The sequence below is a fragment of the Synchiropus splendidus genome, chromosome 6, assembly GCF_027744825.2.
Source record: "Synchiropus splendidus isolate RoL2022-P1 chromosome 6, RoL_Sspl_1.0, whole genome shotgun sequence".
Taxonomy (NCBI): Eukaryota; Metazoa; Chordata; class Actinopteri; order Syngnathiformes; family Callionymidae; genus Synchiropus; species Synchiropus splendidus.
The window spans coordinates 8,987,748-9,014,176 of record NC_071339.1 but is presented as its reverse complement, the minus strand read 5'-3'; the positions used below and the strand labels follow the sequence as shown (position 1 = coordinate 9,014,176).

Below are 26,429 nucleotides of genomic sequence, written 5' to 3'. Positions count from 1 at the left end.
TTACGCAGGAGTGCACTGCCATGTTTCCTTCAGTTCTGCTGGAATAACAGTGTCTGGAAACTTCACCTAGCAGCCTGCACCCTGAGCTCCTGTGGAAAGTTTTCTGGAAAGGCTTTTACAGAATAACCAGACCTTATTTAGAGGGACGTGAACCAAAACAAAACAGCCATCAAAGTGTTTCATGACACTCAGAATAGTCTATGATTAATAAATACAATGAAAAGGTTTGAGTTGGGTCCACAGATCATGAATTATACTGTTGTGTTGCAACACATTTCAAAAACAATGTCCATTCATCTAATATATTCGCAATGTAATAAAAAAAAAACCCAGCAATCTCACCCCTGGTTCAATAAACATTACACCATCTCTTGAAATGCTTTCAAAGCAACATCCAAGAGACATAAATCAGAGGATCTTACTAACTTACTCAGTGGACTCTACACATACCACACCAGCGAATATTCTCAGTTCATGTGCATTGTAGAAAGTAGAACTCAAAGTGAACTAAAGCCCTCTGCACATTAGCAGAAACTAGGCCTGTCAATGGACTAAAATTTGTTAGAAATTAACAACATTAAACCTGAGTTAACTTGAGATTAATGGCAAATTAATCGCACATGTTGTATCTCTTGTAAAATGTAATGTCTAAATGTAACTAAATGACAACACAAGTTGTGGCCAATAATGTTTGCATTGTGAAGCATCTTCCGTGCCTCTGAGGTTATTCTAAAGCAGGGGTCACTACTACTACGAAGGCCTACGATCAGTTCAGTACATACTTCTGCAATCTCAATATACCATGAAAATCCATTATATTCCTATTTGTCTCATTGCTGAGTTTTCACAATAATTACCAGAGGTAATAAAAAAAAGGAATCGCAAAATCGAACACAAAAAGATGGGGATTACATGTTTTTTTTTTGTTAAATGGCCTGTGAGAGAGCCATCATGGTCGCGTCGTATTCATGTATGCAAGTCGAATGCAGCGAATGAGTCGTGTGTTTATTGAATTTATTGTGAGATGCAAAATTCTCATCGTGAGGACTGTTTTCGGCAGTGATTTGGCAGTATATCATGGCGGTATATCATTTCGCCCATTCCCACTGGGTGGCTAAAGTTTGAACTCCACAAAATTTCGACAACCTGCTGAAGACAAGCCTTTTTCAGTCACGTCTGCCAGGAAAAGCATAACCTGGGTTAACATGGCTTTAAGACATATTGCATATTGACATCTATAAGTCTATGATATGCTTTGAGTCCTCCTCCACGGATGTCTGTCTGACCACTACAGATTGATTTGAATTTTTTTCATTCTAATGGCCTTGCTTCTCCCAATTAACTCAAGACCTTGTGTGCCTGTCAGCAGAGCCAGGGCTTCTGTCGAAGTAGCACAAGTCGAGGTATAAACTGCCGACTAACCAGGCCGATAGCTGCCCCATGCCCATTTGTAAAGGTTGCCTTTTAACATTCAGTAGTTTTTGTTTCAAGTATTCTACCATTAATTTAGTTCTGTTTTCATTTATATGGCTTTTGATTCACAAGTGTTCAGTCATAGAAAATCCTGCGTACATCAGACCTCTCTGAAGCACATCACCTGCATGCTTGATTTCAGTTATTATGATTCAAGTACAATTCTGGTCCAGTGAAGCCACTACTAGAACAACAAACTGCTACATACTTCATCATTGAAAACAACCACTTTTCCACAGCTGGACCTCACACTTCCAAAGAACAAGTCAAATAAATGACATTAGGAAAACTGTCACTACTGGGTGTTCGAACTGGTTGCAGAGCCAGCTACCTCCAGGACACTACAATGGAGTTTTTGTTACCACGGTGTTACCTTTAATACATAGAAACAACATCGCTTAAGAGATTCAAAAGGACAGATGTGGGAAGGTATTGAACCTAAATCTAGTGTCAAAGTTTTTGTGCTTAATAGCAGAAAACATCTTATTCAGAGAGGATTAGTGGACTGATTCAGACAGTAAACTCTCTCACACAGAGACTTGGACGAAGCCCGACTGTGTCCGAGTCATTATCTGCAGAATTTTTCCATCTGTTGTTTCCAGATTCCGCAGACTATACCACACAATCCAGATGTGGCTTGGCCAGATATTCTGCAGATAGAGCTCCACACATCTGCTGAGAACCAATGAGACACTTACCAGGCAGATCTGTTCTGACACTGCAGAGAAATGAACAAGACAACAGTGATGTACCAATGAAACATCTATAAAAATGTTAAAAAACAGGTGTGGAAGGTGAAAGTCATCTTGCGCAACTAGGGGAAAATTTGCTAGTCAGCACATACTGAGCTTTGAAAAGACAAGGAATTTCACTTCCTGAAATGGATCACCATTCAGAGAATATAATAATATATTCTTGAGGGTCAGTTGACACAACGTTTCAGAAAAACAGATTATTGCGCAAGTCCGACTAAGTTCATACTTTTAAAATGTATGTAAACAGTTAAGTCCTGGTTGGTATTGTGAAGTACCATGAGATTACCTGATAATGACCTCACAACACCTGGCCATTGTTCAGTGTTTGCAGATTGTGGGAAGCATCCCTGAGGGGACAGCGGAAGAGGACGTTGGAAAGCCTGGAAGGATGTTATACTCCAACCAAGTGAGAAATGTTGTCAGTGATGAGGAAAACAACCCCTTTTTGGCACACCTCACAACAAGAGGGTTATTTCTTCTTGGCGCCAAATGATTCAATAAGTATCGCACCATAAAGGGATCCACAGCAGAACGGTATCTCTTTTATTGATCTGGTGATATATATAGTCCTGCATGACTGACGCCATCAAGCTTCCAAGTGAGCAATCACCACAACCAGAACCAGTAAGGCCCCTGCCTAAAAATCTCGGACAGATTCTGCACAAAAACAGGACCACCACTAGAGTAGCTCCAAACGCTCCCTGAGCCAACACAAATTAGTCTTAAACGCCAGCTGACAAACACAGTGAAGACCCTTAATTCTCAAGAAGCACAGCAAATTCACACAGTAAATTCTCTTGTCTATTAAAGCACTGTTTATCTCCGTCTAGGGCTTGTTTTGATTCTTCCCAGTCAAGCGTACTGTGAATTCAGGCCGTTCCGCTTGCATGCATGTTACAGTATATCTTTATTGACTTGCTTTTAATCATATTTGCACTCAATATTGCACTCAGATGCTGTCACCTGTGTTTTGTTGGTAAGACAAACTATTACTATTTCATCTTAGTTCAACTTGGCAGGACTAATCCAATCAAGACACTGTGACAGAACAAGAGTTATTACATGCCATGTCAGAAAAAACAGATATCCACAGGGTCAGTCCAGAACTTCAGTCATAAGTTGTTGAACTGCCAACTTACCCCGACAGTAAGCTGCTGAATTGCTGGAGGTAGGTGTGGTCCATCACCACATTCAGACCAGTGATTGTTTTCTCAGAACTCTGACCCACCTGGGGGGAAATAGAAGCTTGACATGAATGCAAATGCAGGAACAATTTGGTGCCTCTTGCAAAATGAATGCTTCCTTTCAGCTGCAATATGTTACAGCAACGTAGCAACTTTATTGCAAACCAGAGTCTTATCAGAGAGTGTGACACTGTTATTTAGGCAATCCTGTCATGTGATCATGTTCTCCACTGCAAACTGACAAGGTGAAGACATAACATTCTCTCAGGGGTCGAACACTTCCCTTTAAAATGAAGTCTGGGGGTCGACAGACAAGTCGGATCTGTTCGCCCTGTGATCCCTCCAAAGGATAAGCCCTCGCAAACGTATGATTTATAATCTTAATAAAACAGGCCTAATCGTGATGGGACATGCAAAATATTTAAGACCCAGCTGTTAGCAATACTGGTTCCAAACAAATCAAGTATGTGTTGGACTTGCTGCCTTTGAAAGACAATGCGTAAGAGATCTTGCAGATAAAAAGCCAGGAAACAATGAAATGACATTTTCACAACTGCATATTTACAGCTATGGCCTACTTTTAAAAGCCAAACACTTGACTGTCCAGCTGCTCTTCTCTAAATCTCTTACAGCACTTTTGTTTCTGATTGTACAAGACGAGCAAAAACATAAATCCGAAGTTGTTTGTGTGACTCATGCTTGGGCAGTGGCACAAGTGCATGTTTTCTATATTTAATAATATCAAACAACAAATATGCTGACCCTCCCTTACTATTTTTTTTAAACTCTATGAACTTATTGGTCATAACCAGAATCTATTCTTGTGGAACTAGATTTGACAGCCTGATCGATCATCCTGACCAATGCTATGTTTGGAATTACAAAAAAAAAAAAAACATTCAGGGGTTCGCTTGTACCGTAAAATGTGTTTGACTGAGTTAAGTGAGATCCTCAGAGCCCTGCAGGAGATCCTATTTTAATGTCTGTGTCGCTCTCTGGTGGAAAAATAAAGTATGGCATCAAATTTGCCGACTAACACAAGCGTCATGAAGACACTAGTAAAGAACGTACAAACCTGTTCATTGGAGGCAGAGCCTTCACAGATGTAGCTCATTGTCAAGGTCAATCATTTGACATATCAGACATCACGTGTCTAATTCAGTCAGTTGCAGGCCGAACAAAAAATTCTATTAATTGGAGGGTCTGTAACTTGCATTACTTTTGCAGGAAAGAAAAGTCAAAACAAATTGAGTATAATCTGTTTAAATTCTAGGAGGCAAATTTTATCACGGCTCATTTCTGTTTCTGCTCACAAACTTACCGTAGATCCACTCCAGCATCATTCATCCTACTCCGTTCCACTTGCATAATTCGTATGGTTTCGATAGTTTCTATATTTCAATACACTTCAGAAGAGTCAAGACTGTAGGCAACATGCAGTGGTACAGTTTTACAGGAGCGCATTTCACTACTCTTGAATTTAATTTGCGCCTACTGTGTTTTTAAGCGCCAGCGGATCATATGAAATGTCTTCCACAGGATTTTGCACAAGGGGGTTGTCCACTACCTATTTATACAATGTGGAGCATCCATGATTAAATGTCACAATGAGACAATAAACTCAAAGACAACAACCAGCAAACCGACACATAACCTACAGGACTCACCTTTTTCTCTGTAAGGTTAAACTCCACCATGAATGACAGCTCTGAGCAACTGCCAACTATTTTGAACTGCCGCACCACTTCACTCTCACCTTGGGCACACATGAAAACAAGATGTTAATGAACTCTCCCTTTAGTGAAATGAACAATACAGAAACTAGACCTGGAGGTGGATGATAATCTACGGGTCAAACGGAGCTATGGCCAAGCTCAGAGAGAATATGTGAACTCAACAGAGAAAGAACCCGAAGACATGGGTTAGGATTACAACCAAAGGAAACTACTCATTGACCGGAAAGATATTTGTCGAGTTATGATCTTCAAAATTAAAAAGAAAATAAAATATTTTTCTGCAATGTACCGCTCTGCAAAGTCTTAATGGAGCAGCTCTCCAGTCTGAATCCGTTCACATCAGTTTGATGGCGCAGGTCTTCCTCCAGCTCCGCCACTTCCTCCTTCAGTCTCAGGAGAACTTCTGCCTTCTGACTGTTTTGCTTGTTACTTGTAAGGACTGAGCTGCAGAAGGACACAACTTCTTTCAAGAAAATATTTCACACTTCTCTACAACTTTATTCTTTCATAATTACATAATACAGTAGATACACAGTATTACAATATTACTGTTTTTTTATTTATAAAATAAAACAATGTGGCCACATTTCTACATATTTGCGAATGAAGATGTAAAAACAACACTGAAAAATATAGGAGGAAAAACTTACAGAGCATCCTGCACAGATCCCCTGAAATCAACAGACAGGTCCTTGAGACTCTTTTTCTGTTGCTCTTGTAACATTTCAACTTCAGCCTCCAGGTTCTTGATCTGGGCTTCCAACAGCTTCAATTCGTCAATGTTTTCATCGTTTAGGGCCTCCATTCTGCTCAAAAGATATTACCGACATGAAATGACACAAGGTGCTTTTTGTGTCAAATGCAATGTAACTGGTTAACCAGGTGAGGTGAAACAAATCCGTCCACCGCAAGTTTAACAAGATTGGTATCGCCAAGTTAGACGAGTTGCATCGAATTACTATCAAACATTCATAGTTTTACATAAACACCAGCCGTCAATTATATTTTCATTTTGTATTTTTATTATTGGCAGTGACGTACAGCTAGCGCAGGTTTGACAAAGTCGACCAGAATGGCAAACGTTGTACAATGTTCAACTAGTTACGCAGAGTCGCGCTTTGACGATAAATTATATAAGTCGTTTAAGTGTTGAGAATCTATCGTTTAACTCACCTGCCTCTGTTTTCTTTTTCACGCTACGGAAAGTTTGCAACTGCGCGCCCTCTGGACTCTACCATGTAATGTTTATAACAGGGTAGAGCACGCATGTAAGAAATACAAATAGAAACATCAAAATGTCCATTCTATACTTAATATGATTTTTAAAACATATATGTACGATATACAATACAATGTTTTTTTATTTCAACAGTTTATCATAGCTTTAAAATTAAGAAGTCGCTTGTACGACTCCCCTATCACATATGGGGATTTCCACTCCATAAATGCCGAATTCTCGCAGTTTATTTTTTATAATTTCATATAATTTTATATTTTGGCTGAACAATACGTTTTACAATAAGTTTTTTTAATTAACTCTGCCCTCGCCGTCAACTTGAAAAAACACATTTTAATAAACAAGAGTCAAGCGGAACCTTCTGTACTCGGTAAACATTTTGTCGGAACAGTTTGTCGGCTGCACCGTAGAGCAGAGGCCAATGTTTACACGAGATGGACGCACGTGAGGTTGACAATTCCGTTATTATTTCATTTGAAATTGCAATTCTATCACGCGTATAATGTCTCAAAGTGTTATATCATCTGTCTGTCTATCATTTTCACTTTTTCGTTGTTGGTATGGCGTTGCAGTTTGGTTTGTTAAAGTATCTAACATTTACGGTGTGTTTTTCTTACTGATTCTATGCGATTAATTCGGTTTGTCCGATTGTCAATCGCCTCTGCTTCGCTCAATGAACTTTTCTGATGATAATCTTGGAATGCCATTCTAAACGGTAATAATAATTCATATATGGTTAGTTAAAACTCTTCTTCAAGTTTAGTTAAAATCTTCATCTTCCAACTTTTCTGCACCAATAACGATTAAAATGCTAAAATGATCTGTGACAATCCTTGCATTAAGCAATGACCATGGACTCCACTGCCACTGAGTCTGTTCAGGGAATGAACAAAAGAATCAGTGTTATTTTTCTGATATATTACTAAACAATAATAATGTATTTGCAGAGGCTCATCATTGCTTCATTGGTGTTTCAGGAACCATGTAGCCGACTGGACATGCGGCGGTTGTATGTTGGTGGATTGAGTCACTCTGTCAATGAGAGGGAACTAAAAGAACGTTTTGGGAAGTTTGGAGAAGTACATGATGTGGAGCTGCGAACGAGAAAGGATGATGATGGTGAGGATTTGGTCGGAATAACACTCTTTTGTTTCAAAAGAATTCTAATGCTCCCTACCCCAACCACTATTATATTTACTCATTTATACGAGTGATGTTTTGGATATTGTGAAGTTGAATTATTGTTGACATTCAATGTGTGTTGTAATGGACTGCTGTATTTATTGTCCATGTGGTTGTTTTGCAGGTGTACCCTACAAGACTTTTGGTTATATCAACATCAACATTTCTGATGGAGACCTGAAGAGATGTATGCGTCAACATGTTTTGATCATCTGTCTGCATAAATTGTACTGTTTTGTTATACCAATGTTAATATGGATACCATTTACAAGGTGCTGTTGGTACGGTGTTGAACTACGTGGGTTCATCATTGTTAGTAAATGTACAAGTTTCAACATGTGGGGAGTCAAAACTTAGATACTGACTCCAAAATACTAACAAACAATAATACAACGGACAATGATTAGCATTTACCTATAGTGATCTTCTTTGACAGACGGAGTCAACAATTAGCTCATGGTCCATTGCTAATGTGTAATAATATGTTTCCGTTTTGTGCGCAGGCATGACTGTGTTGAACAAGTCAAAATGGAAAGGAGGAACACTGCAGATTGAAGCTGCCAAAGAGAGTTTCCTCCACAAGTATGGTTGTGATGTTCACATGATCAAAGTTGTTTGTGAAGTGTTCCACATTCATGTGCACCATATTTGTGCATTAGATTGGCTCAGGAGAGACAGAACGAGAGGGAGACATCCTTCCACAAGCCTGAAGTGGAGGACAAGAGACAGGAAATGCTGGACGCTCTGAAGAATGCTGGTGTTGAAAACTTCACCATGAAAGCTGCAGTGCCAGGAACTGAAGTGCCAGGTCACAAGGTCTGATAGTCTTTGCCAAATCATCATCAGAAATCACACCTAAATATTCTGTAATATTCTTTCTAAAATGATTTTCATTTTAGCCAAAACAGTCAAAGAGCTACATGTGGATTCTTGAGTTAAAACTTCTCTCTTGATCTGGTTTCAGGACTGGATCGTTAGTAAATATGGGCGCGTTCTCCCCATTCTCCAGCTAAAGAGTAAGAAAGGAAACAGAGTGCGCACGTTAAAGTACGACCCATCAAAGTACTGCCACAATATTCGCAAGCTGGACACCGCAAGTGTAGATTCGCCCACTCCTGTCAGTGATCTGACCTGGGAGGTGCAGGGAGGAGATGATGACATCAGCAAGAAGAGACGTGGAGAGTTTCCCCCATATGTTCCGCCTAAACCCAAGAAGAAGGCCAAGTAAGCAGAAACTAGTCCTCTTTATGTTTAAACTTATTCATTCCATCCTTTTATTTCCATTACTCCGTGACTGATTATAATGCTGTCCACATGTATGCAGAGTTATTCCTGTGATCACTGAGAAACATTCATCCACAAATGGATTCAAACCTGAAACCTACCACATGCCACCACAGCAAAGAATAGAGGATTGGCTCGACAGTGATTCAGAGCAAGATATCCGCAGAATCATTGAATCTCAGGCGACAACTAATGGAGGAATAATGACGGACCGAGAAGATCAGCTGGAGGTGGTCGGATTAGACTATTTTGCTAACTCTAAAGGGAAGCATTTCCTGCACGGAGGTGAGAGAATGATAACTTCTAAAACCATAATGAACACCCTAATATTTGAGAATGTGTGAGACTTTGGTCTCCAGTTTAAGGAGAACGCGCGGAGGATGCTTTGCACTTGTTTTATATTAATATTTGACTTTACTTGTCTGAATTTTTAGCCATGCCAGTTGAAGAGGCTGACTACGATTCAGCGGACACGGATGAACTTATAGCTTCCAAGAAACCTCCTCCACCAAAACAGAAACCTGTTCAGCCTACTGCTGAAGAGCAAGGAAGTAAAGCAGTTCAGAAGAGAAAAGCACAAAAGAGAAGTCCATCTGAGGAGGAAGAAGAGCTGAAGGAAGAGCCGACAATTGTTAATAAAAGTAGGAGAAAGGCCTCCACTGATCAGATGAGTGGAGGTTTCAGCAAACAGAGTTTGGAAAACCAGGTTGTCAGCAGGGAGAACAGATGCTCAACTACTCCTTTGGTGGCAAACTTCTCTGCTGAATCTGAGTCTGATGTGGATGAAGAGGAGTCCGATTCTTCAGTTTCAGACTCCGACTATGAAGCCATGTTCTCGAATGTCACCCATCTTGAAATCTCTATGGCAGATCTCCAGAGACTTGCTGAGGAGAGCCAGCAAGCAGTGGAGACTTCGGTTCCAAGCAGTCTGGACACTTCTTCCCGCACACCGACAACAGAACCAAGGAAGCCCAAGAAAGGAACAACCCCAGAGGACATCTTGGCCTCTCTCCTAGCAGACTGCAGTGATGATGAGAAAGTGAAAACGAAGAAGAAGAAGAAGAAGAAAGGCCTCACTCCAAAACCTCCACCTGCTTTCCTGGGAACTAAAATGATAGATGAAGCTTCGGGTGATGAGAAAATTCAAGGAGAGGATGAAGCTGTCAGCAAACAGCAAAAGCAACACTGTGAAGCAAAGCAGGAACCCAACAAGACTTTCAAGTCATCAAAAGATAAGTTGGAGATGGCAGAATCAGCAGAAGGAAAGAATTCAGAAACGGAGGATGATTCAGAAGAGGAAGAGAAGAAATTAGTGGAGGATAAACGTGTAAGCACAATGCTTAAGATTAGCATTACTTCAAAATCGGTCCAAAACAAAACCCGGGCGAGCAGTGATGATGAAGAGAGGCAGGGTGAAGGGGTGAAACGGATAGACAAGCAGGCTGACAAATCTAAAGTCATAGCACCCTCATCTGGTCAGGTGTCGTCTTTAGGTACAATTACCTCAAACAAGTCAGAGGATTCTTCCAACCACAGCGAGTCTTCGTCCAGCACACATGACGACGCCAAGGAGGAGGAGAAGATCAAACAGCTTCATATTAAACACCGAACCCAGCTAGCAGCTGGAGAAGAGAAGGAGCTGCAGAGGAAGGCCAACTTGAGAAGGCTAGCTGCAGTCCAACAGAGGCAGAAAGAAGCTGAAGAACATAAGAAGCTGATCCAGGGAGCGCTGGCCAACATGGTGTGTTCCTGTGTCTGTGTTATATGGTGTATGTCTTATTTGTGTATTGTGTTTGGGATGTTTTTACAGTTGCATGTCAATGGTTATATTTCAAATGGTCTCTTTTGTGACTGTGGTTGCATTGGAGTCTCTGTTTTGGGGTATGATTTTAATGTGAAAGTCAAAAACTGAAGATCAAGTTTTGATTATTAAGTTTTATTTCCTCTGACTTGTCTTTCATAGGATACTCCACCAACACGAGCCGGGAAGCATATCGTCTTTGATTCTGATGACGATGAAGAAGACAAGGTGACAATATCAAAGAAGACTTTGCTCCAGGAAAGGCGATCAGAAGATGAAGACGATGTCACAGAAGCCAAAACGAGCAAATCTGCGGAAGGAAATGTGAGTTTCACATTTTATTAATCACTGTATTAATATTTGTATTGTTATTTTACAATGTTTACTTTGTCAGAAACAGAAACACTCGGGTCCTCGACTGTTCGGCAGCAGTGACGATGAGGAAGATGATGATGATGATGACAAAGAGGACAAGAGGTTTGATATCAGGCCTCAGTTTGAAGGACCAGCAGGACAGAAGGTGAGCGATAGACAATGGATTTTATTTACAATATATTCATGCTTGTGACACATTTCAGCTGATGGAGCTGCAGTCTCGCTTTGGTATGGATGAGCGTTTCCGGATGGACGAGCGCTTCCTGGAAGAGGAGCACGACAAAAAAGATGAGCCCAGTGAGTCCTCTGGATGAGACTGCACGCAACATCATATTTCCTTATGGATTATTGTTTCTTTAACTGTTTGTTTGTTCGAATACCTGTCAATATCTCTGGGTTGCCAAGTCAGTATTGTTGGCAAATTCAAATACATTTTCATCATTGTGGATCCCACATGGCCGATCTCTCATGCAGTAACTTCTGTAAATCATGTTGAATTGTTTGTATTTCTTGGCTCAGACAAAGAGGCAAATGTAAATGGGGATGCTGAGATACTGGAGGATGAGAAAAAGAAGAACTTGTCCATTCTGCAGAGCGTCCTTGGCAGAAGCATCGACCCGACCTGCAGTAGTAAACCAGCTTCAAAAGCTAAAACCTTCAGGTTTACTTCACTTCACTTTGCTCATTAATTTTAGTGGATGTTTGTCACATCTGTATATTAAATGTGGGACTGTGCACTCAACAGAGATGTTGCTGCGCTGCACTATGACCCGAGCAGAGAGGAGCACGCTGCTTTTGAAGCCAAACAGGAAGAGAGGAAGGAGAGGTTTGTCCATTGGAACCTGAAGACACATTTTGTTCTGTCCTCATCTCATCTGATCTGATGTGTCTGTAGCAAAGCAGAGAGGATGAAAAAGCGTGAGGAAGCCCAGAAGCTTCCAGATGTCTCAAAGGACATTTACTTTGATGTGTCTGGTGACCTCAAGTCTGTGTTCGGGTTTGGAAAAAATGAAGAGGTCATAGCCAACGAGAAGACAAACTGGGACCAGCAGGAGGACGCATCAGGCAAAGAGGATGAAGCTGTTGCTGATGAGAGTGCAGAGATGAAAGAGTCTGGATTCAAGTTCTCCTTCTTTGATGATGAGGAGACAAAATCTGCCGAGCCTGGTATGTTCTACCCACTTCATGTCCTTCTGGGTGTTGCTGTCATTTCATTAACTATTATTTTGTTTCCTTCTTAAAGTTGAATACAAAGTGGAGAACATCTCAGTGGCGAAAGTGTCTTTGCTACAAGATCCACAACTACAAGACAGCAGCTCAGATGAGGAGGAGGAGGAGGAGGATGACCAGGAGGAAGTCATTTCAGCAACTGCCACAGAGTGAGTCCATTTCTTTTTGTGTCAAACCCTCCCGCCCCCTCGATGGTGGCTATCAGTATCAATCAGTTTGAAGTTCTCACAAGTGAAGACAGTGTTCCTCTGATGCTGCAACAAAGCATCGGTTTCACTTAAAGATATGTGTATGTTGTGTTCCATAGAGCTGAAGCACCTGTGACAAAAGCTCGGTTCTTTTTCTACCCTGATGACGCCAGATTGACAGGTACGGCATGTCAATCTGTTTTGATATGGTTGAGTCTGAGATGGACCCTGTTTCAGATGAAAAGTGTTGAGCTCCAGATGCATCCTAAGATTGTCATTGAACTTCCTCCTCAGAGGGTCCGCGGTGGTTCTGTCGGCCACCACAGCTGGAGGAGAAGAGAAAGGAGTGGGAGGAGAAGAGGAGCACGCTCAGACAAGTACACAGCGCATGCTGAACTTGGAAACGTGTTTATGAAATTTGATTATATACGCTTTTTTTTTCACCAGGAGTATCGCAAGAAACACAAAGATGCCAAGAGACAGTTGAAAAACACCAAAAGATGCTGAGGATTCTGGGAAATTGACCTTCTTGTTTTATTATATAGATTGAATCACAAGTGTAAATGTATGTGGAGCTTTCTGTTTAGTAGTCACATCAACGCCAACCGATCACAGCTGGAGACGACCGCGAGGAACACCCAAGACGGCAAAATACACGAGTGAAGAGAGGGAATTGTATTTATAGCATTGTTAATAATAGTCGTATTGATTAATTGTGACGCTTTTGTGACTCTTTCCATTCATAAACAATGTGTTTCTTTCTTTATTCAGTTCTGTCCCCTTTTTTTGAAGGTTTTCCTAAACCGGTTTTCACAATATGAGGAGCAATATTATTGTGTGTCGTCACTTAATTTTGTCTCTTTAATCCATATAAAAAAGTTTTGATATTAAAATGTAAAAAAATATTCAAAAATATTTTGTCATATTTTATAACAGTTTCCGTGTAAACTTCCTGTTAAGTTAGCTTACTTACAAGCATTGAGACAGCAAGACATAGCGTTCATCATTTATTCTATTTAATGTACATGTTAATAATTACTCTGATTTATTTGCATGGACATAATTCCGACGGTTTTCGGGTTCCTCGAACGCAGCGCGCGATTCGGCGGGGAGTTGAATTTATGAAGCTAGCCGCGCGATGTAGCCGAAACACACCATTACCACCGAAAAATACCGCCTCCAGGGTCAAATTCTACACTAAACTCTGAACAAAGTGACATTTATCTTCAGCGTTTGAGCATTACTTCACGTATTATCCGTGCAAACATATCTGTGCTGCCTGTGTTGAGTCACAATGGACCACAATACTAGTAAACTGCTGAACCTCACGGCTGAGGGCAGGTAAGGAGGTCACTCAGTGAAGTGTTGCTTTCATTCTGCTTCTCTCTAAATAAGGAAATAAACAATGTCATGACACCACGGCCAAACGCGACACTACCGCCTTGTTTCATTAGACGACACGTGGCATACGTGTAAATACATAAAACGTTGGCATCGTTTTGGAGTGTTGTACTTTGTATTTGTCCCTTTAGTCTGACAGAGTCGCAGATGTTTTATGGCTCTCAGTTTCGGCGTGAAAACTTCCAGGGTTTGAGCAGGTCTTCCGTGCACAGTTCACTAGAGGCAAGTGAAGCACTGGTGTCATGTGTTGGGTGGATGCCCTCAACAAAGGTGTGTTGTCCTCCTTTAGCGCAGTGTGCCCAGATATTTAAGCAAGTACGTCGTTAAGCCCATGTTGTTTGGAGAGTCAAAAGGCAAAACGAAAACTCCGGGGTTTCTGGAAAAATTTGACCAAGACAAGAAAAGTGCCAAAGAAAGATTCCACAGGTAATTTGTGTAGTCTAGTTTGTTTTGTGTTTTTATTTATATGGAAAGTGTAATTAAATCTGCCTAATAAACCTTGTCAGTCAAGTCCTTGCAGATGAATTTCAACAGATTCAGGAAACCTTAAATAAGGTAAGTTATGAAACTGATTGCATTTTGTTGCCTTAATTTGCCTCAACTTTTTGTGCCATCTTTTCAGATTCAACTGTCTCTTTCTGGCAAAGACGCTAATATTTCTAATGGCAAAATTGCTCAGGACAAGATTAGCAATTTATCTTTGACTGGTCAGTTTTGTTACATTTCCGTTTTTCTCCTTATTTATGATCACAAGGTGGCGCTTTTGCCCAATGATAAGTACAGTGGTACCTCGGTTTTCGAACAAATCTGAGTTCGAACAAAAATTTTGAATTTTTTTGCTTCGGATTTCGAACGAAAATCCAGAATTTGAACGCCCCTGAAAAAAGACAGAAAAAACATACCGTGCACGGACTGATCAGCTGACCCACGACGCGCTCTGTTATTGTCTATAACACAGCCTCTGTTTGCAGATGTGTCCCGTTAGCTACATTTACTGACTGTTTTTTCATCATATTGAGGTGTAAAACCTTTCCTGTCTCTGCACTGGACCGTGGTAGAGTGTCACAGGGGAGGTGCTGGAGCGCTCACTCCAGGGTTTGATGTCCTGTTGTGGGCTGGAGCTGGGAGAGGGATGAGGCGAGTCTGGGACAGAGCGTGACTTGGTTTATGACTTTGTCACAGCCAAACTGCACAGAAGCGCACATTCAGAGCTGGACACGCACCAGGCACCTCTTCACTTCTGGAGAGACGTCACTCACTCGGCAACCCCTCCCACATGCAGCAGCCACACACATAGAGGAACAGCCACCTGCAGCAGACACTCTACATTCACTCCTACAAAAGCCTATTTTAAGGCTTGGAACGCATTATTTCTTTTTCCATTCATTGTAATGGGAAAAATCGATTCAGATTTCGAACAATTCGCTTCTCAAACGGCCGTCTGGAATGGATCGTGGTCGAGAACCAAGGTACCACTGTATTACTAGCACTGCATCTGCGTTTTTGGTTTTCCAATTACTGTCAATTGATTGTGATTTTTCAGTGCAAAGCAGTCTGAACAGTCTGCAGGTCGACCTTTCCCATCGCTTTGAGGTCTTGCTTGACAAACTGAACACCCAAAGGCAAGCGATGGGAGAATTTGATATGAAAATACAAAAGGTGGGAAAAATGTTTCGATTTGTTTATGTATATCAACATGTTCATCCTGTTTGACAGCATGTTATTTCATCTTTCACATTCAGACCAAAGATGTCACAATAGGCCTCAGCCAGACCATTGAAAGCTTAAAAGGTACCATAGAAAGTCTAAAGCAGGACCATATGCAAGACGTCAAGAAGCTTGAAGAGGTGTCCAAGTTGCTCTCTCCTGTAGCCTCAGAGTGTCTAGCGAAGCCAGCCAAAGTTGTGATGGTGGACACAGCAGTACAGAAATCCCCTGGCATGGACAAAGGGCTTGTGATTTCACCACATATTTTGCCATCAAACAATCGCAAACAAAACGACCCTCAAGGTCGCCGTGCCTCCGTACCACAGATGAGATCTTTGAAAGCAATCAGGAAGCGCAAAAGTAGGCAGTTGGTTCTCTGGAATAAAAAGGGGCACTGTGTTTCAGATGAAAACAATCCAGCTGTTGTGAGCAAACCTCTCATGGGATCCACACTTCAGAGTGATCAAAATCACTTCAACAAGGCAGGTACAACGCATGGTTTACAAGGGTCCAAGCCAACTGACATGACTCCTCTCAGCTGCTGGTCCACTGACAGCGACCACTATGTGAGCATTCAAGTCAGACTCCCTGATCAGGTGCAGCCAGTGAGCCAGCTGAGATCTGAAAGCCTCTGTACCTTGTTTGATTCAGACGCTGAAGTGTGGATTTAGCATCAACCCTGCTGTTTGTTCTCCAGTGTCATACTCTGGTTCACTAATGCTACTCATGACACTATGAATGTATTTTTACACAGTTCTGCATGTTGAATAAAAATGTGTCATGTGGGATGACTTTTTAAATATCTACCAAATCGCATCTACACTTTGCATCTAGTTTGTCACAGTAAGATAGTCAACACTGATCATGACACAGGTAAGCACAGTGACTCTGACTATTATGCTGCTGTGAAACTGCATATTCATTTGACTAGACGAGATTTTTTTGTCATTCATTGAAACTAATTAATACAGTGATTCGATTGCATTTTGAGCTTTTCTTTAGAGATTCATTTTAGAACTTGTATGAATTCAAACATACCGACCCAACAATAGCACTGTTTTTCGCAATGCTGCCCCCCTTTTTCTGGCTTAGGCACCTGCTCCTCGAAAATGTCTGAGCGCTTGGCTGTCGACAACAAAGTAAATAGGAAAATGCTTTTATTTTGAAGAGCAGTGTCCCGATTGTGACGCGGGCAAAAAGAAAATTCAATGTCATTTTCAAAAGGCCTTTATTTTGAAAATGACACATGAGATTGACTTCAAACTTCCTGGGTGACTTCTAGAGATACTCAAGTTCAAATCTAGACCAGTGGCATGGTGGTCAACCTAAGGGATTTTTCACAATATCAATATGAATGCATACACATCCACATTCAATATGCGCCATTTAAAAAAGGCCTTTATTTTGAAATGACACATGAGATTGACTTCAAACCTCCTGGGTGACTTCCAGAGATGCTCTAGTTCGAGTCTAGACCAGTGGAATAGTGGTCAACCTATGGGATTCTCCAAAATATCATTATAAATATGTACACATCCAGATTAAATAAACAGGATTTTCAAACGGCTTTTACTTTCGCATCACTGGCGGTTGCGATGCTACAACAATTGACAACATGACAAAACAGGAGCGACCGTTTGGTAACTTTATTTTTCGGTTCATAACGCTAAACGCCAGAATTGCGGTGTCAATATCTGGTTCACTTGCGCACCTTCTTCCAAGTTAGCTTCTGCTGTCGCTCCCACATGTTGCTTCCCCGCCAGTGTTCACTCCATGGCTCCGCCCCCACCCGGCTCTGTGACTGCGGTGCTGCGATGCTGCCAGCCGGACGACTCGCAAGTGAGTCCAGCATCAGGACCGGATGGAGAGCGCGTGAGATTCTTTGTCCACAGTCTCCTCTTTATTCAAGGGTGAAAAGTTTGCTGCCGCTCATGCTTGGAAGAAAGTCGTGACAAAGACATTTTGGGTCACTCGGAGGTTAAAATGAGCCCGGTTGTGTTCCTTTTCCTCCTGTTCATACGACCGACGGAGCTCCGTCACGCGCGGCTGACTCCCCACGCCGAGGAGGGCGCGAGCGGGATCGCTGCAGACACAAGTGGGTCCCGTTCAACGGAAACCCTTCTGGACCGCGATGGGAGCCCCGGACCGTCCGACTTCAGGCGAGTTGCCCGTGGAGCCAAAGACGGCGCCTTTAGGAAACACGATCCGAGACGCCACGACGACCCGGATGGTTACTTCACGACGCCGAGAAGCGTCCGACAGCATCCCGGGAACTTTTCCACCGGGCGTGGGTCGCTGCTCTTCCCGGTAACGGATGACTCTTACTGGGCTTACGCCGTTCTTCTGCTGGCCCTGGTTTTGTTCGCCGCCGGGCTTGTGGGGAACCTTGCGCTCATGTGCACCGTGTGGCACAACTTTTATCTGAAGAGCTCTTGGAACTGCGTCCTCGCGGGACTGGCGCTCTGTGACTTCCTGGTCATCTTCTTCTGCCTCCCCGTGGTGGTCTTCCATCAACTCACCCTGAAGAGGCTTCTGGGGGACCTGTCCTGCCGCCTGGTGCCCTACCTGGAGGTGAGGAGCTTCTCTGATATATATATATCTATATATATGTACCATCAGTATGTATGTCCATCAAATGTAAATTCAAGCCAAAGATGAACAAGAGTAATATGACAAAAAGCTGATATTCACACATATGTAGGTCAAGTAAGAGTACTTTTCCTTTTTAATATTTGTGATCTCATTTAAGAAACATTTGAGAAGACATGATAATGTAGAGGTCATTCCAGAAAAATACAAATTAAAAACAGAATACTACAATATTTTCAGATGTTTCCATAAACTTATTTGAAATCCTCCAGACTGGCTTTCCTCAGAGAAGAAAGGAATGTTATGTTATGACTTGCCACATTGTCTTGTCTTCTGCATATCAATCAAAGCAACAAGTAACATACCTAGAAACTTTACACAAAAACAGTCATAAATAAAAAAAAAAGAGTACTTTTATTTTTGAGGTCAAAATCACTGCCATTTTCCAGGACAGCGACTGTTGTGAAGGCTGTGCTTGTGCCGGCTCAGTTTCACGCTGGGATCATTGTTGTGCAGTTCTGATCTCTTGAGTCTATTCCATTCAGTCACACATGAAGTGGTTCTTCTCATGCCGCTGCTGATGTAAACAAAGGGCATACAGACGCCGTGGTCTGCTGATGTCGAGTTTAAACTCAAGTTCAAAATTTAAATACCACAGATTTACTCACAAACCATCCCATTGAGGTCAAACATGGTGAAGTGGTCAACATTTTCTGAACATTGTTTATGATTAAGATGTAAAGGTTTCGTTGTCCAGTACCCCGACTACGATGCTCATTCAATGGTGTTCTTCAAAGTGAACTTGGGAACTTCCAAATTGTATTATCATGAGCCATAGACCTCTATGCGGGTGGGAAGGTTCCTGTTTGCCATCAAATCAGCCCTAACTGGTCCACTCGATTCTTGGTTGTACTATGAAATAAGCCACAGATCATTTAAGTGAACTCTTCCTGTGTATAAAGAAACCAGTCTCAATTGGAGGTAAAGTTCTGAACCTTCTTACTCAGAGGCAGCAGTGCTCACCATTGCTCCACTGTGCCACCCGGAGTACAACATAGATATTTATTATAATCTAAACAAAAGATGCCAAAACTATACAAGAAATCATCAATCTTAATCTTATTTTTTTTTTCTTTAGAAGTTCTAACTGATACTGTAAATAAAAGGTAAGTAATGCTAACTAACTGTTGAATTCGTGATCAGCCTTTATTTTATTTTATTTTATTTTATTTTATTTTATCAATGACAGCACTTTATTCCAAAGCTCTTTCCTAGTTGGTGGGATCCCCTCTGACCATGGCAATAAAGTTGATTCTGATTCTGAGTCTAACTGTGAAATTTTGAGTTTTTCCGTGCTTCTGTACATACAAGTGGCATATGTTCATTGCACAAGAAGAATGAGATGAAGACTGAACGGTCTGCTGCTGACTGGTGGAAGTAGAACCTCCTCACACACGGTTTGTTAAGCCTGTTGGTACAATAATATCTAGCACAGAAAGATGATTTTTTTTTTTTAATTCTCACCCGAAATAAGCTTCTGGGTGACACCTGCTGACTGTTGTCATCGTCTGCCTTATTGTTTTCACCCTGGTTTCCACTGTGTACTTATTTAGCCACTCATTTATTATCATGCTGACCAGTGTCAAAATAGTTGACTCTATTTCTAGTAGTTTAAATGAGCTTTAATGAGTAGTTTGTTGAAATGCTCTTAAGCAGTTTGTGCCAGGACCGAGGCAGAGCTCCAGCTCCTTCTGTGCTCATCTATTTTCATGCTAATTGGAGCGGCTGGTTAATTATCAAGCGTCGTGTCTTAACTGTTTCAGGTCATTGAGCACGTACAGAGGGGACAAGCCTCCGTAATGACAGTGAGGATTAGAAATGCACAGCGCATGGACATGTATATCCACCCTCTACAGGATCTTGTAGTGCTGCATTACAACCATAAATGGACCTTTCTTTTAAGTTCCCGTCTCTTGTGACTCCTCCTCTAGGTGACGTCTCTGGGCGTGGCCACGTTCAGCCTGTGTGCCCTCAGCATCGACCGCTTCCACTCAGCCGTCAGCTCCGCTCCCCTTCATGTGCCAAAAGTAGAGCCCTGCCAATCCATTCTGTCCAAGCTGTCCGTCATCTGGCTGGGTTCCATGGTCCTGGCAGCACCAGAGCTTCTTCTGTGGCACCTCGTCCAGGAAACAGCCACCGTGCCAACCCCTCAGCAGTCAGGAACACTGATGTCTGGCTTCAGATCCAGACGTGACACCTATGTGCTGGATATTTGTGTGCGAGAGCCATCGGCAGAGCTCCCAGACCACATCCTCTCCCTGGTGTTGACCTACCACGAGGCCCGGATGTGGTGGATGTTTGGCTGCTACATCTGTCTGCCGCTTTTGTTCACCTTGGCTTGTGACCTGGTGACCAGGCAAGTGTTAGCTCAGCGCGTGTCGCAGAAACCCAGCTGTGAGAAAAGGTCCCCCAAAGGATCCCCAACGATATCACCCAAAAAGAAGCACCACGTTCGAGAGCAGCGGCTTCGCTCGACGGTGATGGCGCTCACCGTCTTGTACGTCCTGTGCAACCTCCCAGAGAGCATCTGCAACATCATGCTGGCGTACATCTCTGCCTCTACATTCACCGCCTTGCCAGCTACAGCTCTAGCAGCACTGGGTCTGGTCGGGCAGTTCCTGCTGTTCCTGCGTAGCTCGGCCACTCCGGTGCTGCTGCTGTGCTTGTGTCGCTCGCTGGGCCAGGCTTTCTTGGACTGCTGCTGCTGCTGCTGTGACGAGTGTCTACCTGATGCCACCTCGTCCTCATCTTCTGGATCGACCGCTGCCACCTCTGCTCTCCCCTCACCCACCTCGTCCTCACCCACCTCCATGTTGCCCTCGAGCAAAGACGACACAGTGAAGAGCTTGGTGGTGGTGGAAGCCAACAAAGACAGAGTGAAAGACTCCTCAGAAGCACTTGGGACGCCCTGTTGAGAACAGAGGCTTGTTACTGTTATTTTTACTGAATTGCTCAGTAGTTTAGGACGTCATAACTGTAGATTGTTTTTGCCGTTTTTGTTTTAGCCATGCGTAAAATTGAGGTTGATGATGATGCATCATACACATCTGTCAGAAACACACAGAGACTCCACCCACAGCAGCAGGATGACGTCTTAGTAGTGCTGGTAACTTTGACTATTATAAGACTTTTTGGAACACGTTTATAAACAAACTTGGAGCCAAACATTACTTTTTGGTCATAAACCTCTAGCCTTCCCTTTGAAGTATCCATGTTTACTTTGTTAAAATAAGATGGGGAATAAAGTATAGGTACCAGTTAGTCTCCTTGTGGTGTCTCTATCAGAGATATCAGTGATCTAGATATGGTATTGCAGTCAGTTTTGCTCTTGCCCTTCAACGTACAGCGAAGATCAACATCAAACATCATTTGCGGCCTGTCTTTGATTGACAGCTAAAGCCAGCCAACGGCAGCCATTCGACTTTGTACATCCTGTTGTATCGAAACTTTATGACTTTCATGGTACCACTAGTGATATAAGCTGTCGCTGTCTTGTTTTGTTTTTTGTTTTCTGCGGTTGATGTGATTGATGTTATTAGTTATATAGATAGATTGTGTATGTATTGGAATGATTTGCGGGGTTGTGAGATATTGATTTGAAATCAGAAGGCCCTAACTAGATGATTTTTGACAGTCTGATATATGATAAATGTATGGGGGCCTCACTGGTTTTGAAGAAGTGGCTGTAGGTCAGGAGTTTTGCGGCGTATATTCTATATTACCAAAAGGATTTGCTCACCTGCCCTGACTCCCATATGGACTTAAGTGCCTCCCCTTCCTAACCCATAGGGTTTCAATATGAAGTCGGCCCACCTTTTGCAACTATTACAGCTTCAACTCATCTGGGAAGACTGTCCACAAAGTTGAAGGGTGTGTTGATAGGAATATTTCATTATTCTTCCAGAGGCCTGGCTCACAGTCTCTGGTCTAATTCATCCCTAAAGGTTCATGTCAGGACTCTGTGCTGGCCAGTCAAGTTCATCCACCAGAGTCCACCATGTCGGAAGAGGAAGGGGTCTGCTCCAAACTGTTCCCACAAGGTTGGGAGCCTGGAATTGTCCAAAATATCTGGGTATCCTGAAGCATTCAAAGTTCCTTTCACTGGAACTAAGGGGCCATGCTCAACTCCTGAAAAACAACCCCACACCATAGCTCCTCCTCCACCAAATTTCACACTTGGCACAAATGGCAACCTCCAAACCCAGACTGGTCCATCAGATTGCCTGATGGAAAAGCATGATTCATCACTCCAGAGAAGGCGTCTCCACTGCTCTATAGTCCAATTATAGCACTGCCTCCGGTGCTTTGCATTGCACTTGGTAATGTACGAGGGAGGAAATTTCACAACCGGATTTGTTGCAGAGATGGCATCTATGATGCCGTAGTTCCACTTGTTTCCTGACAAAATACTGAGTCTTTATTGTCTGAAGCATGAAATGCTTTTTGCGGATCATTTTAATATCGATAACAATATGACAGTTCCACGCTGGAATTCACTGAGCTCCTGACATCAGCCTGTGATTCTGATCATTTGGCTGGCTGAGCAAATACTTTTGGTTTTCATAGTGTATATATAATTTGGTTTTGCTGTATCGTGTACGGTGTAGTTATGCCAGGTGCACACACTCACTGTGTGTCATGGACTGTGGGAGGCACCCAGGGTACCTACAGTATAGGAAACTGCAGCACACAGAGGTCTTACAACCCCCACAACTTACAAATTGGTAACTCTTTAGTTTGCAGTGTCTGTTTTGCACAGGTTCCACCACACAAGTGTTTCACAGCTGAACTGGTAATCGTTCACACTGTCACAAGATGGTGAGCAGCTGGAATGAAAAGAAGAAGAAAGGGGCTTTTAGACTTCTTTGTGCGCGAGCTGAGCTGGTCTTTTGTGTTCTAACGGCTCTTGGCTGAGCCCCTCTGAAAAAGGACAGCTCGCAAAATAGTTTCAGGGAGACACTTGAGCAACATTAGCCAGGACAGGTTGCTCAGAAATGATCATCTAACACTTCGAACCTAGGCTTGGAATTAAGCACAACAAAAGCACCTGAAGTTAAGTCTAATTTCAAAGTCATCTTGCAAACACTTGAACACTTGAAAAGTATTTTTTGTGCATGGATGCACCAATACCAGTTTTTTTTTTCCCAAAACAAGTAGTGTACGAGTATTGCATTTTGAGTACTCACCAATAAGTACTACTGCCTGTTTTTCTTTTTCATATATATCGATATTTGAACGACATTCCTCCTTTTTCTTGCACATGGGTGACGGTCACAAGTTTCACTGCCCTACAAATGCAAATTTAACATGGTATCGGTGGCCATTCTATGAGCACAATTACTGAAGCCCTGTATCGGAGCGCCGCCTTGTCTGTGTTCTGCCCTAAATTTCAATAAAAAAAACACATGAATACAAAGTTGAAAATCACAGAACTCCAGCTTCATATGAGTCCAAGTCAATGGATGTAGTGTTGGACCTGTGGATCACCTAGCTCTCTTTTGTTTTCACCACCACTGCCAAGGCAAAAACTAGAAAAGCAGTTAGAAACCGAGTACCTCCACCAGTCTGCTCATTTCACCCCGTGTTTAATGGCAATAACATTACCATACATTTACTTTGACTACTTCATTATCCCCGCTGCTATTAGATGAAGCTGTATGTCACATACAAGCCGTTAAGCAGTAGAACAAACAACTCGACAACACAGTCTTTCACCGTGACTTGTCTTTGAGTCGCCCACTTAATGCAGACTGTACTTAAACAACTTTATTGAGGAAGAGCCAGAGGTCTCTTGGAAACTCTGATGTCTTGTGGAAAGAATTCCTGACTCCCACTGGACAAGGAAGCAGCTCACACTTTGAGTACGGTGCTCCGTTCTGCGATTATTCAAACACTGAAGGTCACGGCTTCACAATAACTGCTGGCCCTGTGAGTTCTGCCGGATATAATGAGCACAGTTGCTTTGAGCTCGGTTGCCAGGGAAGGCAGACAAAACTTCTGTGTTTTCCTGCTTGAGTTTCTTCTGCTTCAAGTTCCTTCTCTAGTTGTGTTGTAGTTTGGTCGACTAACCTTTGAATGACAGAGCTCAAAACAAATCATGCAGTCCACATGGTGAAGAAAGTGCTGAGGCTAAAGAAGAGCAGAGCCAAAAGACAGAGCTCTCATTTACTGGTCCATCTACACTCCTTGGTCATTGGGATCTTTCAGAGATAAGATCACAAGCTTAGTCATCTGCCAGATTCTCAAAGTTGAGCGGGTTATCCTGCAAATCAATGAGGAATTCTAGATTTTAATTTTGACGTACAATGATCTCCTGTTCTGAGGAGAACTTGAAGCTCTTGCACAAACCTTCCCAAGGAGCCACCTGCAGCCCCCCACAGAGGCCGGGCCCCTCCGCGTTACTCCCCGGGCCACTTCTGTAAGTTGGATCGGGACTCTTTGGAGCTGAAATATTTGTCCTCCCACGTCCTTGTTTCTGGGCACACAGGAGGAGGTTGGGGGAGGGGCCTCAATAAGGCCCGCTTTGTTCGGGCATCCCCTCCTCTGGCTCACACTGCAGCACTCGAACAAAGCTGCATATCAATTTCCATCCACCGAGGGGAGTTGCTAAGCTACACATCCACATCTCCCACCTCCTCCGACTGGCTCCCTCCTCCTCTCTGAACTTGCAGAAGAAAGAGATGCCGGGGCGGAAAAGCCGCCCACCCACAGGCCAAAGACATTCTCATGTTGGTCGTCTTGACAACTGGCAGGGCCAAATCAGGACTAAAAACCAACATAGTTCTGGGGTTGAACTGGACGGTGGCCTGGCCCAGCGTGGAACATCACATGCTGGAGTGGCTCTGTTCTCCTCCCAAGACCAGAACAAGCTCATTAGACCTAATCCAGCCTGTAATTGGTTCATCACAGAAGCTTCGGCAGGGAAGCGGTTACATTGTTCATGAAGTTTGCCAGTCCTCTCAGTCAGGTGACGTCCAGCTAGGCTCTTACACAGCTCTCTGTTTTCAAGTTGTCAAGCACAGGCAGAAAGGACCCGTCTCAAGCTGAAATCCAAACTGTCACCTCCATGTGATGCGGCTGCAGCACAAACCGCTTTAACACTGTGCTATCCACGTCTCTATAAACGTATGAGAATCATACGCTTACGCCATCAAAACAATCTCTGGAGATTCTGCATGCTATGAGCTATTGTGCGAGCGTTCGAGCGCCATGAGCTTCATTCATATTAGTATTTGAACAGACATGAGTTTTTGCAATTCATTGTCTTCGGTTGTCTTTCTTTTCCTTCACTCTCAATATTTTCATACAATAATTTCATACAATAATACTTTCCTATTTAAATGCCTCCTTTTTTATTTACTTATTTATTTATTGAACCATTATTTTGTTTGTGTTTTAACTATTCTTAAGTTCATGTACAACACATACAACAATGCATTTTATTATTATTTTTTTGTATTCTGAACACACAATTCCTCTTCTTTTTTTTTCTTTTTATTCTGTCTGTCTTAACATGACTTCCAAAATCCAATTTTCAAGTATCTTCATGTTGGAAATACAGTGTACTGTGCGGGGCTGTGTATTGGTAGGTGTCTTGTGATACGATATGTATCCTGATACAGGAGCAGTGATACAATACATTATGATATATTGCTATACTCTAAGTTCATATATATATAGCGTGTGTATATATATATATATATATATATATATATATATATAGTGTGAGTGTTCTTGACGTTGTCTCAGCGACTTTTATGATGTGGAACTAGCTAGTTTCTCTCGAAAGTGAACAAATATAAGGCTTTTTCTTTTCAGTGAACCAAGCTTGCATGAGGTCTCCCATGTTTGGCATGATTTACATAGTGCATGATCTTCACAGGAAACAAGCTTCTGTTGCTGTCATAAAACACTGCGTGAGCAATGATACAAACTATTGTGAGATACACAGGAAGTATTTGGTCTCGGCTGGAGCCCAGCAGGGAAGTCAGTTTCATTACAGCCACAGGATCCGGATGCTGCAGTGTCTTTGGACACCACATATAAAAACTGCTTTTGTTGTTGGTGGTTGACTAGAGACTGACCATTATTCATCCACTTCCTTTTTGAGGAGAAGATGGAGAAGACTCATCCGACTATATAACCCACTTGGTGTGAATAAATGGCTCGCTCAGTCTTGGCACAGCTCAAAGGGCAACTCTGAATGTTAAATCTCTTGTATGATCAG

General features: G+C 42.4%; 4 protein-coding genes across 7 annotated transcripts in view; 3 read left to right on the top strand and 1 right to left on the bottom strand.

Moving 5' to 3' along the window:
- Positions 1-6,378, bottom strand: part of cenpp (centromere protein P) — a 55,460-nt gene extending 49,082 nt beyond the window's left edge. Inside the window, exons 1-5 of the mRNA XM_053867371.1 lie at positions 6,322-6,378; positions 5,799-5,954; positions 5,438-5,592; positions 5,080-5,168; positions 3,368-3,456 (exon numbers count right to left, since the gene is read on the bottom strand). Coding sequence (XP_053723346.1) covers positions 3,368-3,456; positions 5,080-5,168; positions 5,438-5,592; positions 5,799-5,953 — 488 coding nt within the window. The 5' untranslated portion in view covers position 5,954; positions 6,322-6,378. The remainder of the gene's footprint in view (positions 1-3,367; positions 3,457-5,079; positions 5,169-5,437; positions 5,593-5,798; positions 5,955-6,321) is intronic.
- Positions 6,379-6,786: 408 nt separating this feature from the next.
- nol8 (nucleolar protein 8) lies at positions 6,787-13,265 on the top strand. 2 transcript variants are annotated; one of them, XM_053868173.1, is made up of 18 exons: positions 6,787-6,834; positions 7,363-7,504; positions 7,692-7,754; positions 8,071-8,149; positions 8,227-8,383; positions 8,532-8,791; positions 8,892-9,136; positions 9,286-10,592; positions 10,815-10,976; positions 11,053-11,172; positions 11,231-11,324; positions 11,547-11,688; positions 11,773-11,853; positions 11,923-12,194; positions 12,271-12,406; positions 12,565-12,626; positions 12,740-12,822; positions 12,893-13,265. In XM_053868173.1, exons 1-18 carry the CDS (start codon positions 6,820-6,822, stop codon positions 12,950-12,952), a joined length of 3,480 nt encoding a protein of 1,159 aa, XP_053724148.1. In that variant the 5' UTR covers positions 6,787-6,819; the 3' UTR covers positions 12,953-13,265. The 2 variants fall into 2 exon arrangements, with proteins under 2 accessions (XP_053724148.1, XP_053724147.1); XM_053868172.1 differs by having other exon boundaries at positions 11,047-11,172.
- A 97-nt stretch (positions 13,266-13,362) lies between these two features.
- Positions 13,363-16,276, top strand: LOC128761006 (uncharacterized). Of its 3 annotated transcripts, none has more exons than XM_053868833.1 (7): positions 13,363-13,786; positions 13,978-14,068; positions 14,136-14,272; positions 14,353-14,401; positions 14,469-14,553; positions 15,390-15,505; positions 15,589-16,276. In XM_053868833.1, the coding sequence occupies exons 1-7, from the start codon at positions 13,740-13,742 to the stop codon at positions 16,222-16,224; spliced, it is 1,161 nt and encodes a 386-aa protein (XP_053724808.1). In that variant the 5' UTR covers positions 13,363-13,739; the 3' UTR covers positions 16,225-16,276. The 3 variants fall into 3 exon arrangements, with proteins under 3 accessions (XP_053724808.1, XP_053724809.1, XP_053724810.1); XM_053868835.1 differs by having other exon boundaries at positions 13,776-13,786; positions 14,141-14,272; XM_053868834.1 differs by having other exon boundaries at positions 13,363-14,068; positions 14,141-14,272.
- A 1,000-nt stretch (positions 16,277-17,276) lies between these two features.
- Positions 17,277-25,822, top strand: gpr37l1a (G protein-coupled receptor 37 like 1a). Its single transcript, XM_053869313.1, has 2 exons — positions 17,277-18,124; positions 20,134-25,822. Exons 1-2 carry the CDS (start codon positions 17,537-17,539, stop codon positions 21,115-21,117), a joined length of 1,572 nt encoding a protein of 523 aa, XP_053725288.1. The 5' UTR covers positions 17,277-17,536; the 3' UTR covers positions 21,118-25,822.
- Positions 25,823-26,429: the final 607 nt, after the last annotated feature.